Source organism: Anneissia japonica, unplaced genomic scaffold (assembly GCF_011630105.1).
Source record: "Anneissia japonica isolate Jap-2015-1 unplaced genomic scaffold, ASM1163010v1 scaffold287998_len430063_cov162, whole genome shotgun sequence".
NCBI lineage: Eukaryota > Metazoa > Echinodermata > Crinoidea > Comatulida > Comatulidae > Anneissia > Anneissia japonica.
Genome location: NW_022695675.1, coordinates 87,211 through 102,237, shown reverse-complemented (window position 1 = coordinate 102,237; position 15,027 = coordinate 87,211). Strand labels below are relative to the sequence as shown.

The following is a 15,027-nucleotide window of genomic DNA, read 5'->3' as shown; positions in this document are numbered from 1 at the left end:
TTTACCGTTTTGATCCAACTGATGTAATGTCCCTTGAATCTTTCTTTTACGACTGCAAACCAAACAAGTAATATGCCTAGGCCTTTGTAATCGTTTTCAAGAAGCAATATTGTAAATTGTGAAATTTCAACAAATGTCAACGACAACTGCAGCGAATTATGAATTTCAAAGCATACTGGTTGCTCACAAAGTTCATCGCTCCGCTAGCCTTGACTATTCTTGCAGCTGACGTCGCAGAGCAGGTAAGTATTGTATACGTCAGGAGAGGGCTCAGAAAAAATGTAGGCATCACGAGAAACATAAGGCCTAGCCTGGGCCTACCACTCTAGAATACCTACCATTCAGCATTTTTCCAGTGGTAGTGGCAGCGCAGCGGCAGCATTTGTGCGTATTACTATTAGCGCCGCATTTGTCTGGGGAGCTAGCCTACGTGATCTGGTCCGACAGGAAGTCCAGGAAAATTTAGTTGGGACAAGGGGACCTACCTGTTGGGACCGCCAGGCCCAGTGGGTTCAACGTCCTGGCCCACCCTGCTGCCACTCAATAGGCTAGGCCTATTTAATTTAAGAAACTGGTCTATTTTGCTGATCTGAAACGTATTGCTACATGTTCTATTTATGTATTTTTTTTATTATTTATTTAAAAAAAGTTCTTGTTTAGCTGGTACCCAAAAAATATGGGCTTGGGCAGTCCCACCACAGCCTACTACAGGGAAGGGGAAAACTGGGGCGGATGCAGGGGGTGCAGACGGTGCAATCGCATCCCCTAAATTATATTAAGAAAATTAATTGTATTGTATTATTTTTATCATTCTGAAAAAAGAAGCAGTAGATTTTAAAATTATGAGAGTGCAATTTCAGCGGCCACCTTGAGGTCCATATTCATGGTGGGGCTGAAGTTGTGTAGACTCTCACGCCCCCCCCCCCCCCACCACTACCAAATCCTGCATCTGCATGAATCAGAGAGGGTTATTCAAATTGTCATAACTTCTTTTCCCCTGCCATGTATTTTATTTTCTTCAGGTTTTGAATCGAGGATTATCGTCAGCGAAGAATGCCACCGAGATGCTTGCCATATTTGGTATAGCGTACACACTCACAAAATTTGCCTCGGGACCTTTTCAAGAATTCAAAAACGTTTCTTTAGTGTTGGTTCACAACAAGAAGGAAGCGAGGATTGGGTTGATAACACTGTTTCTCCTTTCAGCAATTGTCATCACATTTGCATTATTAATTGGTAAAAACAAAATCTTTTTTTTTTTTATTAATTAAATAAGAGATCTAATTGAAAATTTGGTGAATAACATCTGTAAATTCTTAAATGAATATTCAGAAATTAAATTGTTTATTGTTCAAGGATAAATAATTAACATATTTATAGAGTTTTACTATAAAAGTTGTTAAATTGACTACCAGTTTATGGATAATATGAGGCATGTTGTGGCAAAATGGCTAAGTTGTAACAAAAATTGAAATTCAAGTTATTGGTATTTTCAGATACCTGAGTATGTGGTCTTTAAAACGAGGGGTCATTCATTCAAATTGGACATTTCAAGCTTAAGTTATTGGAAAGTAAAAGTACAGCACTCTAGAGTCAAGATAAACATGATTTTGAGTAATTGCCTTTCAAATTTATTTGTGAATACATTGTTAATAGAATGAACTATCAAAACAACATTAAATAAACAATTTGTTAATCACTTCCAGAACTAATACTTTGGGACATGATTAATAAGACATTAAACTGTTGATCTATAGTGAAAAACAAATTTGGATTTTTAGGCAATTTTTTGAGCTCCCATATTTTATAGCTCATTTACTCAATACTGGACTGTGCGACAACTTAACCATTTCGCCACAACATGCCTCATATATTTGACAACACACTTGCTTTGTGGTCATCGACATTTTATATTAGGCGAAACTTTTTTTATTCCTTGTTTCTCGAACTTATTTGTTTGTAGATTATCAGAGGAGAAATAAAAATAACATTTTATTGGTAAATCTAAACAGTGTAATAATGGGATGGTTAAATGCTTTAAATTTATATATTTAGGAAGAAATATACATATCATATCTTTGGAGATTTCAAGGCAGCAGAGGGCGTAATAAAAATTTTAAAAAAATTATTTTTTTGCTGAAATTTCCATTTTTTGTGGCAGCGGGTATATTAATTGGCCAAAAATAAAATTTTATTTTAATTAAAAATCATCATTATTTGCGGGCAGCGGGTTCACTAAATAAGGTATAAACAGTCTAGTCTACCTAATAAGGTATAAGTCTTGCCTTATTAATATTATTAGTGAAGTAAAACCATCTTTTTTTAAACAGTGCTTATGTAGAAGTTTTGTCAATAAAACTGGTATTTAATTAAAGTACTTCATGTCCAGTGTTTCATTTTCTGCGTAATCAATGTTTTGTCCTAATTTCTTTTTAGCATATACAGACTTTGGGTATTTCATAACACATACGCTCTACAGCTTGGATGAGGATGTGGGCCAAGCTACAAGAAAGGCTGTACTAATGCTGAGTTTCTTCCCACTTTTTCATGGAATGGTAAGAAGATTCAGCATACTGTAATTGAAAATGTAACATCCTGATGCAAGATACAGTACTTTTGAAAGGCAGACAGACAGCTTAGCTCAGTCGGCTAATCTGGTGGTAGCCACTGTGTGTGTACGCTGAACCGTGGAGATCATTATGTTCCCTGTTCAATTCCCATGGCTGCCTGTTCTTGTGTTTCAGCTGGAGGGCTGAAATACAAGATACGATAGCGCACCGTCTTTCGGATGAAACGTTTAAGCCGTTGGATCCATGTGCAATAAAGGCCCATGTGCACATTAAAGAACTCAGTACATTCCTAGTCATGGTATGTAGCAGGTTACCTTTTGCAGCTAAAACACACCGCCCTAGTTGGGTCTGCATCTGTGATAGATGTTGCTGTTCAGGTAAATCTTAGAATATTTATGTTTGTTGTGTATAAAATTAAGGAAAAACAGATACTGAAGGAATATGTCTTTAAATACATTTACTGTATTCTGTATTCTGTTTTTAGATAGGTACTGTTTTTGGGTTACTACAAACGGATATAGTAAACACTACACCGGTATTAGTTCCAATCATCGCTGTCTACACTGGCGTCTTGACCCGGTTCAGTATACTTTTTATCGGGTTTCTCATCCACAGAAGAGTGACAAGGACAAACGTTACTGAAACCCGAACAAACGTAAGGGAATTAATATTGAATATTGTGTATGCTATTGCTTAACATTAGGAAATGGATCTTCCAACAAGTTACAACTTACATTTTTGTTCATCCATTATGCAAGATTTTTTTATACTTTTTTTTTTACCCACCGCCTGCCAATGATAACATTCTATTTTTTGCCAATTAACATACACACCGCCATGAAAATTTGGAAATTTCAGAAAAAAATAATTAAAAAAAACGTTATTACGCCCGCTGCTGCATTAAGATATTTAAAAATGAAAGATTTATATTTCTTCCTAATCATATAAACTTAAAGCATTTAAATGTCCCATTATTATGCTGTTTACATTCACAAATAGAATTTTATTTTATTTTCTCCTCCGTCTCTGGCAAAACTATGTGCTTAAAAAAAACAAAATTTTATTTTGAATTTTTTTTCCACCCACTGATGATCTTTAAAAAAATAGTTTGCAAAACAGGTTATAGAAATAGTCTCGCCTTATCTCTTACACATGAAAGACATATATAAATGCTCAAATATGTTTTATATTTCTTGGATTGTTTAGGAAAGCAGTTTGAGTATTCTACGAGTGCTGATGTTCTGGTGGCCACTTGCAATTGTCCAAGCTGTCCAGAAAATCAGCCGACCAATGATCAATTTGTTTGTAGCCAGAGACCTCGGAGGCTCAGATGAAGCTGTTCAGGTTAGAAAAATATGAAAATATTTGTGTCTGGTAAGTAGCGTATTTCGGGGGGGGGGGGGGATGCGCATAATCATGTTTAAGTAATAAAAATCATCTCAAATCACCTTATTTTCTCAGCTTGCACCCCCTTACCTATTCATTCAGGCCCCTTATGAGCCCCCCTTCAGGGGTCCCAAGTCGGAAGAATCCACCTCTGGGAGATATATTTAAATGAGCTTTCTTAACACATACAGTATTTGTAATTTCCTTGGCACTAACTTGTAGGAGACAAAATTGATATAAACACTAGTAAACACATGCAAATATGAAATTGCGGAAGATGGGTTATTTTCGGGAAGATTCTTGAATGTTTGCTGGAGTGCAAGAGCCCTTCCCAATTTCGCGTCCTTCCCACCCCCCTCCCCCAAATGTGGGTAGGTACCCATCATAAAACTCATTTTTTTGGCTCTACTCTTGCAGTTAAACTTGGGACTCCTGCTCTCCCCCCACCACCAAATATGGGTAGGTACCCATCAAAAAACGAATTTTTAGGGCTCTACCCTATATATATTTGTTTTATTTAGGAAAAATAAAATTGGTGGTGTTCATTTTCTTTCAGGCCATAGCAGTATTAAGCCTAGTGTACCCAACAGGTAGAATTCCATTTGGTTGGTTAAATGAAATGAAGTCTCTTCAGCCCACCTACTTGAAGGTATGAAAGGGAATACTAATAAATGTAAATGTGTAAAAAAAAGTAATAATGTATGAATTTGTTAAATATAAAATATAACTACTGTACTTCATATTAGATAACAATATTCAAAACCATGCTCCAGAGGGGAAAAAAAATATACTAAGACACGGAAGGGGTGTAATAATCGTAAGCAGCTAACAAGATACAGTACTTTTGAAAGGCAGACAGACAGCTTAGCTCAGTCGGCTAATCTGGTGGTAGCCACTGTGTGTGTACGCTGAACCGTGGAGATCATTATGTTCCCTGTTCAATTCCCATGGCTGCCTGTTCTTGTGTTTCAGCTGGAGGGCTGAAATACAAGATACGATAGCGCACCGTCTTTCGGATGAAACGTTTAAGCCGTTGGATCCATGTGCAATAAAGGCCCATGTGCACATTAAAGAACTCAGTACACTCTTTGGAAAAGAGTAGGGGATTGTCTCCCAGTGTACTGCTTAATTCACCACAAGAAATTATTCTTCTTTACTTCCAGAAAGGTCAGAGCACTCCTGTACACAGAAGACATATCAGGAATTTTGATATATGCTGCATATTGCTAGCATTAATGGTATAGTGAATTTGACACGATTAATCAACCAGTCAACTATTACAATCAATTCTTTGATCAATTAGTAAATTAGTTATTCACTAATCTATTGATCATCAATAAATTGGCGACCAATAAATACATAAATCAATCAGTCACTCTATAATCTTTCTCTGATCAGTTAGTACCCAATCAATTGGTTATTCAATCACCAATATACATACATCAGAAGAAATTGCTTAACCATTAATAAACTAATAAATTTCCAATCATTTGATAACCAATTAGATCACCAATAAAGTGATCACTAATTGAATGGATACCAATCAATGCAGTTTGGCGCAGCTGCAGAGGTTCTGCTTGTCAATCTTGAGGTAATTTGCGGTTCAATCCCTCGCTGTGCTTTTCGCTTGTGTCTAGCGCAAGACACTTTACCTACGATTGTCTCCCTCCACCCAGGAGTACAAGTGGGTACTTTGTAGGTTCAACCCAACCATGTGCTGATTACAGCTGCAACAATATTATGGAAGTCTCCCCAGGGACCTGAGTATGTGATCCAAACATTCTTAATCCAATAACTGGTGGAAATAAAGCACTATATAATTCTAACATATATTATTATCAGTAATCAATAAAAACAGTGAACTCAACATTCATTAAATTAATAATTATTGCACATTGATTTATCAGTTGATTGATCAATAGATTAATGAACTTATCAATCAATACATTATTTAATTGATTGATAAATTGTTTTATAGCAACAAAACCCATCAAGAATTTATACAGGATTTGAACCCAGGACCCTGCTGGTGAAAGCATAACATCCTAACCATTATGCCACCGATTTACTTTTCATTTGATTTTCAGATTGGCTTCAGCTTATTTTGGATTCCAGGAATTGTCACAAGTTTCTACACTAACAGTTTAGATTTATCGGCGGAGGTTGCGCTTATGTGTGTTGTACCATTGAAAATCTTCTCGATTTTTCCATTATTCAGTAAGCTTTCACTTAATATTATTTTTTTAATGTTATTCACACTAGGCCAAAAAATATTGTTGTGTTACTTTTTAATAGCAAAAATTTGGATCGTTGGGCTGTTAGGTTGGACCTTTTTTCGTTTATCCTAAAATTCATTCATTCATTCTGCATTTGATATCAAACTCATTGCATTATAAAACATTACTAAATAGTAAGTAGATTTACAAACAATGAAATGATTACAATATTTATAAATATATAATGGAACTAGTGAAATAAGCTCACACAGGAAAAAACAAAACCAAAATTGTTCTGAAGATGATTGAAGCAACTCAATTGTAACGTCGAGACATTCTCAACAAACAACAGTTCTTTTCAGAACTATCTATGTGGTGTACCGCAAGCATTAATATATTATTATTTCACCATGCAAACCTGCAAACAAAAACCAAGATTAACATCACGAGAATAAAACACCAAAACGGGGGGACATTTACACCGAAACTAACATTTGAAAAAAAAAAAAAACAATTGCTACAACATTTGCATTAGCAATAACAATTTGCATCAGGACCAAACGACAAAAACAATACAAAGAGCAATTGCGCCTAAATCTTCCCAAATAAAGAACAATTACAAAAAGAAATCATATGTAAATTCATACGTAAAAAATCAACAATTAAGTATCAAATGGATAATTCTTGTAATTGGAACTATTGAAATAAAATATATCTTACTTTACACTGGGACTCCTTACTTTGGGACTCTTAACATTATTTGATGCTTGCTTTCTTTGTATAGCTGGATGGCGTGCCCACAACACATCTTGGTTGCTCTTGAAGAAGAAAACAACCGCTCTGTTTCCCAGTGCTGTCATGAGACTCGTTTTCCTAATCATTGTTTTGAATGTTTTTCCTAAGATGGGGTAAGAACACATCTTGTACATGTACATCCAACATCCAGTCTAGTACTCTGTCTACACTATTAGTTTTTCTGTGACAAATATCTGTAGTTTTTCCCATTTATGGACATGATGACAGCCCCACATTTCAAAGTGATTTTGGATGAAACACTCATTTTGCACAAGTGCATTTTCATAAGTTTGTCATGCATTTAGCACAAGTTCAGGGAAAATGTATTAAAAATGAAAAGAAATTAGTTCTATTAAAAATGTGAAAATGGTCATGCAGTAACTTTAGTCATTAGAGAGTAGAGTATTTATGTGAATACTTTAATTCACTGATGTGTTACTAAAAATTGATCAGTTTGCATATTCATTTTTTGTTAGTTGGAGTAATGACACGTTTATGTTCATAGTTTGTGTGTGCTCAAATTGAACATACATTGAAACTCAAATTGTACATGGCTTTATTAAAAATATTCTTTGTTTATGTGCCCGGTATTGTCAACAAACGCTACCAAAATCTCTCGGGTTGATAACTATGGATACCATACCCATAAAATTGCAAACCTCATATAAAGCTGTGTCCACACTATCAAATTTTCTTCCACAAAAAACTGCTGTATGATGATGTGCCTATATATGGTCATGATGTGCCTATATATGGTCATGATGTGCCTATATATGGTCATGATGTTCCTATATATGGTCATGATGTGCCTATATATGGTCATGATGTGCCTATATATGGTCATGATGTGCCTATATATGGTCATGATGTCATCATGACCATACTCAGGTACGTCACTTTTGGACTTAATGGACATTTTCATTAAGCCCCATCCCTTGGATATTGTTGCTAAGGTCCCACAAAAACAATAGCGTAATTGTGCGTTTGTTGGACACGCACATATTCCTGGCACTGTTGTGATTGATGCTCCAGAAAAGTCCATTGTCACATAAAATTTGAGTGTAGACAGAGCACTCTAAGTGACAATATATTGATTATTTCTTAATACAGTAAATTCAAATTACTAAATGTTGCCTTCAAGCATAAAAACTAGGTTTACATTCTCATCAGTGTTAGCGCAAGTGTCTGAAAACTGGGGGAGGGGGAAAGTGAGGGGAAAAATACAATTTTAGGTGGACAACATGTTTTCCCATAGCAGACCAGGGATACAATTTAAGATAAGAAATTAAGGAAAATTAACATATTGCTGGTATAATGAGTGTGATAAGCGCACTATCAGATAAGCAAATGCCCTGCTTCAAATTCACTACAGCGATTGTTGTGGTGGGGGGAGGCAGAAACATTTTCTGGGGGAATACTGATGCTGCAACATCAAAGATTCTTCATGTTTAACTTGGAGGTGTCCTTACATGCTACACTTTTATTGTCTTTTGCAGACTCCATGGTGCGCCATTAGGCATTGCTGCCCTGCTTATTGGATTTGTTGTAGAGAGTATATCGGTTCAAATAGCATCATTTATCACAGAATGCAGAATGGTACGTCTCTAACCTTTCGGAACTCATTTGAATATAGAACTTGGCCTGTAAATGGCCACAAGTGATTACTACTAGAGTTATAAAACTGTACTCTCTTGGCTTCCTTCGCTTTTGGCTTCCTTCGCTTTTGGACACCAGTAAATATTTTAAAGAGCATTTTAATAACTTTTTAAATGATTTTTGTTCTTTACAGAAAAGAAACCAGCCAGCTATGGTAACATGTGAACCAACTGAAAATGCAGAGTCTAGTAATGATGGAGAACTGAAGACATCACCTCTTTTAAATGGGGACACAGTTTACCAAAAAGATGACGTACAAATTGAGGAAGGAGAAGGCGATGAATTGATTGAAATGGATTCAAACTTATAGCATATTATAGCACCTCTATTGTAGTGATATTGCAATATTTGGCTTCCAAAATAATGATATAGTATTTTGTATATACATATATTGTTTTATAAAGTGTTCACAATATATTGTAATTGTTTGTAATATCTTTGAATATATTTTATACTTGCAATCATAAAATCTGTATTATATAATAATAATGTGTATTAATGATTACTATATTAATTTAAAATGCAAATTTTTTAAAGGGATAAATTCAAATGCACAATGCAAAACAGTTTCAAAGAGATAAACTTAAGGCTGACTGCCTTGGCTGACAGGCTTTCATCAAAGAGCTGCAAGAGGTCTGACTGTTGGGGTTTCTTTGGAACACAATCCTATTTCAAAAAAAAATTTACTAGAAGGCGTCCTTCAAAAGATCATAAAAAGTGATTATGTTAATTCTGCTTTCGCATTATTTGCAAATTGTAAATGTGGCAATTTAAAATAACAAACATTAACATTATCTTTGTCTTTAGTCTTAATTGTCTCTATTAAAATAGGACAATCACTTAAATATCGATTAATTTTATCATCAATAATATTGCCTAATAATATTATATTATAGATGATAAAATTAATTGATTTTTAAGTGATGCTCTCTCATATTGTCCTGTTTTAAGAGAGACCCTTAAATTGCCATATTTACAATTTGGAAATAATGTGCGAAACGTAAAAAGTATTGTACAGTATTCGTATATGGGAATTTTATATTTAACATCACTTGTGTTGCCTTTAGTTACGTTTTTGTTTTTTGTGTATTTTGGCCATGTTGGCCGCCCATATTCGGCACCTTCAGGACAAGAGCAATTGGAAAATAACCGCGGTATGGACATTGGTAGGCCTACATGACAATGAAGTACCAAATATTGTAATTACCTCATACTATGTACTGAAAAAACCAATGCTACTGCAATACTTTTAAAACGTGAAGAATTTTACCAATTAACTTGATTAACTAAAAACAGTCTATATAGTGGTTTTGTTGACTGAAAATTAAAGATTTATTTTATGAAATATTTGAAATACAATAATTCTATTAATAAATTCTTGATAGTTTAAAAACAGTGTTTGAAGGGCCAAATTATTTTAAAACTTTTTGTCTACACTATCAAATTTCATTAAAAAAAAAAGCGTCACATAAAATGTGATGGAACAAAGAGTTGAACACGTTCAACTTTTTTTTGTATACAATTTGATATGTGATATGACGTCATCGTACCAATATATGGGCACATCATTTTTTTTTTTGTCACATAAAATTTGATAGTGTAGACAAAGCTTAGGAGTTGATGATCTAAAGGTCGACGAAGATAATCTCGGCAGCCGAGTTGAAAGCAATCGTTATACATTTGGGTAAAACTCTTCCGTGTCATAGTTTAAACAATCGTACGTCAATCAAAATACAAACAGTTTTCCACAAGTACGCATGTACAGTAGGTAGGGCAGAGGTGGGCAAGTGCGGCCCACCGACGATTTTTTTTTTTGCGGCCCGCGAAAATGAATTAAACCCCATGTGTGTGCCGCCCGCCAAGCAACATTGGCTAGAAAAACACCTTGTTTTTTACAGCCCCACACCTATCATAAGTAAAAAGTAACATTAAAACTAAGAATAAGTTGGTGTAAAAGTGTTCTTGGAGGTTTTTGGAAGCACACTGGAAACATTAAATTTTGGGTAGGGCCCTCCGGTGTTAAATTAAAAAAATCACCTTGGCTCTCCGACCGATTTTCATGCCCACCCCTGGAAGAAAAATGTATTTTTATGAGCACTGTTTGTTGATACATCACATTTTCGTTAACCATATAAAGTAAAGAATGCTATTAACTAATCACAGTGAACAAAGCAAAATACAGAGATGGAACTTAAAGCAGCACAAAAAGTCGTGGTGATTGTATATGACCTTGAAAAGAAGGCTATAGATCGACTACAATGTACCTTAATATTTAATACATTTAAATCAAATTTAGATCAATCTTAGTAATGTGATTTTAAATAGCGGAGGCGGGTTTAGGTGGGGGGGGGTGAAAAAAACAAAACAAATTTTCTAGGTGGAAGTTTTCCCCACCTCTGTTCCCCCTGTAGTGCCGCCACTGCACATTAAATGCAAACAAAAGAAGCACTTGTTTGTTGACTGTCTCTTATACACATCTAGATGTGTATAAGAGACAGCTTTCGGACATCTCTGAATTCACCCCTGAATTGGCCTACATAATGCCAGCAACTAAAGAACTAGTCTATTTAATATTATGATGTAGCTGGGCATGCATTTTATGGTGATAATTAAAAGAAGAAAAACAGTGGACGGTTTAACATTGTTTTGTGTAGGCCTATATCATTTGAATTTCTTCAATTTAAAAAAAAATGACCGCAATTTTCGTGTAATTTTTGTAGAATTTCAAATGAATATGTACCCACTGTTGTCTTCCTATCGGATTAAAATCTGGCCGAATTTTGGCCGATATCGAAAAAAAGTTTGGCCGAATTTGGCCGTGAAGCCTGTCGACACTTGTATTTCTAGTATCTTTGATAGATAACAGCTCTATGAGTTCTCCACACAAAAAAAGTGTTCCACCGAAATGCATGGTGGGAATACGAAAAACGGGACGCCCCCTACAGCTGGATCTAAAAAAACTTGTGCCAAACTTTCGTTACCAAGTCGTCGCCTATTTTATTATCAATTCTCAACAAAGATACTAGATAAAAACCATAGAGATATAATAAGAATAGAATAGCTCTATGTTTATTACCCAGTACTCCACCGCGCACGGTAGGTTTGTCTGTTTATCTGTTCTCCACAAGATACTGTACTTTTGTTTTCTGCTTACTGAGTTTATAGCGGGCGTACTTCTACCGCGTCAATAGTGTGCCCTCTACCGTTTATTCGATTCATATTCGATTGTATTTTTTCGTCAAACGACGCTTTAACTGCCCTGGAGAAGGAACAGTGGCGTAACGCCTACCGTACTCGCCCGAATGTAAGTGCCCACTTGAATAAGCGCCGATTCCTAAGAAAATTCAATTATACAGTACAGTACAGTACAGATGTGTATAAGAGACAATATACTTTGCATGTGTTCATCGGGAAGATTATGAAACAAAATGGACGGTGTGTACCACGTGACTTTCGTAAACCAAGGAGCGGAATGTCGCAACTCTTTATATATATGGCTCTGGCGCTGCGCAGCGCTGCACTGGGTGTGCGATTTTTTTTCCGTACGAAACATTTACATGAAACTCCACTCGGGCCGTCTCGGCTGAATCGACCCGAAAATCTCATTGCATAATTCAGAAGGTCAAAAGGTCATCAACAGATAAACGTCTACAGAACAACTTCTGAGAGAACGTCGCTGTCTGATTTTTAAAAATACATTGATGTTACCATGTTAATACCAATGGGTCGTTTAAAATAACATATAATATTTGATTAAGCTGCACGAGTAATGAAAAGTGTTATTTTAACTTGAGTTACATACTATGACAATTTTAATTTTTTAGTTAGTCCTGGGTTTTGCATAATTACCTAGGCCTACAAGTAGGCCTACTAAAAACGCTTTCTGGGAAAAGCACAAAGAGTAAGGAAAAGCGCGTTTTTCTTCATCTAATCAAATGAAACAGATTGACAGTTATTTTCAAATTAAGAGAAGAGCTGAGAATAGGCAGCTCTAAAATACTGGATGCCATAAGACCTGCCAAAATGGCAAAACATCAAATGAATGTAAAAATGAGCTAGTTATTAATATTAGGCATAGTAATCGGCAGGTTCTTGATTACAAGGCTAGACCAAGTTAATTACATGTAATGCCGAAATGATAATAATAATATTAATAATAATAATTATAATAATAATAATTTATTATTATTATTATTACCTGTACGTTAAGGGGAACTTAGACAAAGTTGAAATAACACAAAAAATATTCCCCTTGGGCTAGTTATTATTTATAGGCCTAGTAAATAGTATCTGTAGGTTCTTCATTTCAAGCCTTAGGCCAAGGTAATTAATGCTGAAATGATTATTATTATTATTATTAATTATTAATTATTATTATTACCTGTACTTTAAGGGAAACTTAGACAATGGAGGAATAAGAGAACAATTAAAAAAACGACGTTAAGGGGAAATAACACAAAAGATATTCCCCTTGGGCGATTATTATTTATAGGCCTAGTAAATAGTACAGTATCTGTAGGTTCTTCATTACAAGGCTTAGGCCATCAACATGGTATCACATTGACTGTACTGGGATGTCTAAGTTTATGTATGGTGCCTGTCTCTTATACACATCTAGATGTGTATAAGTTAATTACATTACAATGATAGTTTGGACAAGTTCAATAACGCCGGAATGGTATATTATTTATTTAATAATATTTCTCTTATGCGCTCTATTTTTCATTTCATGCTTCAATTTTGTCCCATTCTTTCCCGCCCCCCTCAAAAAAAAATTTCAGTCCATGTCAGTATGTGAAGCGTTGTGTCAGCCTGACCCATAACTGTACCTATCTACACTGTATAACAGGAGGTACTAGCTGTTGTTGTTGTAGATAATATACTAACATTTAATAACATCCAAGAAGGTCACAGTTAGGTACACAGTGACGTACATCACATACGTCCGTGAAATTTCATAGGCCTACCGTAGGTAAACATAGAAAGAGCAATAATAGTAAAACTCGAGCGTCACGACATTGCGAAGTGTCTGCTCTTGTTCCTCGTATCGTACTCACTCGAGTCAATCCGAGATGGCCCGAGTGAAGTTTCATGCAAATGTTTCGTACGGGAAAAAAAATCGCGCACTGGGTAATAAAAATAATATACAACCGTTAGTGGGCGTCCTACACAGGCGTGACGTTTTTACGAACGGGACTTTGCTCTATTGTTCTATTAATTTTATACTCTTTGATTTCGCTCAGGACATTCATGATCCAAGTCATAGGCCTGATGGAACGTCCCCGGATCTTTCTTTTCATTTTACGATTACTGCAAACTCACCAAACAAGTAATGTAGGACTATTAGATGTTTTCAAGAAGCATTGTAAGTTGTGAAATTTCAACAAAGTCAACAAGTGAAACAGATTATGGATTTCAAAGCATACTGGCTTCTCACAAAGTTCATCGCTCCGCTAGCCTTGACTATTGTTGCAGTTGACCTGTCGGACCAGGTAAAAAATTGTTTGTTTTTGAAATTATGCTTGTGGTCACAAACCTTAAGTGCAGTGAAGCGTCGATATTTCATATACACAAAGCACTCACCTATGAAACGCCAAAAGGACAAACAATTAAGAGGCGCAGTGCGAAAGTCAAGTAGCACATAGCAAAGTTGAGTGACACGCAGTGCAAAAATAAAGATGCGTGAGACTTGACAGGTACGTCTGCTGTAGACCATTTTCGCAAAATTTGAATTGAAAATTACCGATAACCTCAACTACCACTGAGGGACTTCCAGAGCCTACGCATGTGCTACGTAGTTCACCAGTGTGCACGTGGCTCTCTATTCGACACAAAGTAGCTGCTCAGTCTGTAGGCTTGGTCACTGGACCTACAAGTAATAGTGATTCTGGTCTTACAGAGGTCAGACACAGTGGCGTCTCAAGGGGCGTGCGGGGGGGGGGGATTGGGGTGCACACACTCCTCCAAAAATTATTTGCGGGCCCCCCAGTCGCCCAACAAAAACAAAAATCACGGTCAAGTAGTTGACCTAAAATCCGTATTTTTTGAATTAGCACCTCAACTCGATCGTCAAGGGCCCCCTTCACCTTCGGTCCCCCCCCCCCACATCACCACCCTCATTTTCAAGACTTCCATTGGTCAGACAATTTAGCGGGGACCAGGGAGGGGAGGGAATCCCTAGTCAGTGGTGGCGCCAGGAATTCCCCGACGAGGGGTCCGAGGTCCCCAACAGGTGGGGGAGGGGTGATGTCCCGACGAAAAGTTTTACAATTTTGCTCCCGCCATGTACTTTATTTTCACCAGGTTTTGAATCGAGGATTATCGTCAGCGAAGAATGCCACCGAGATGCTTGCCATATTTGGTATAGCGTATACACTCACACAATTTGCCTCAGGACCTTTTCA

General features: G+C 36.2%; 2 protein-coding genes across 4 annotated transcripts in view; both read left to right on the top strand.

Annotated features, from left to right (window-relative positions):
• Positions 1-9,997, top strand: LOC117101499 (progressive ankylosis protein homolog). Of its 3 annotated transcripts, XM_033241462.1 has the most exons (12): positions 1-242; positions 1,023-1,236; positions 2,437-2,555; positions 2,864-2,947; positions 3,055-3,225; positions 3,777-3,914; positions 4,513-4,605; positions 5,120-5,194; positions 6,044-6,173; positions 6,957-7,080; positions 8,464-8,563; positions 8,757-9,997. In XM_033241462.1, the coding sequence occupies exons 1-12, from the start codon at positions 159-161 to the stop codon at positions 8,931-8,933; spliced, it is 1,509 nt and encodes a 502-aa protein (XP_033097353.1). In that variant the 5' UTR covers positions 1-158; the 3' UTR covers positions 8,934-9,997. The 3 variants fall into 3 exon arrangements, with proteins under 3 accessions (XP_033097353.1, XP_033097356.1, XP_033097354.1); XM_033241465.1 differs by lacking the exon at positions 2,864-2,947; XM_033241463.1 differs by lacking the exon at positions 5,120-5,194.
• Positions 9,998-14,847: 4,850 nt separating this feature from the next.
• LOC117101500 (progressive ankylosis protein homolog) overlaps positions 14,848-15,027 on the top strand; it is a 24,473-nt gene continuing 24,293 nt past the window's right edge. The window contains exon 1 of the mRNA XM_033241467.1: positions 14,848-14,926. Coding sequence (XP_033097358.1) covers positions 14,870-14,926 — 57 coding nt within the window. The 5' untranslated portion in view covers positions 14,848-14,869. The remainder of the gene's footprint in view (positions 14,927-15,027) is intronic.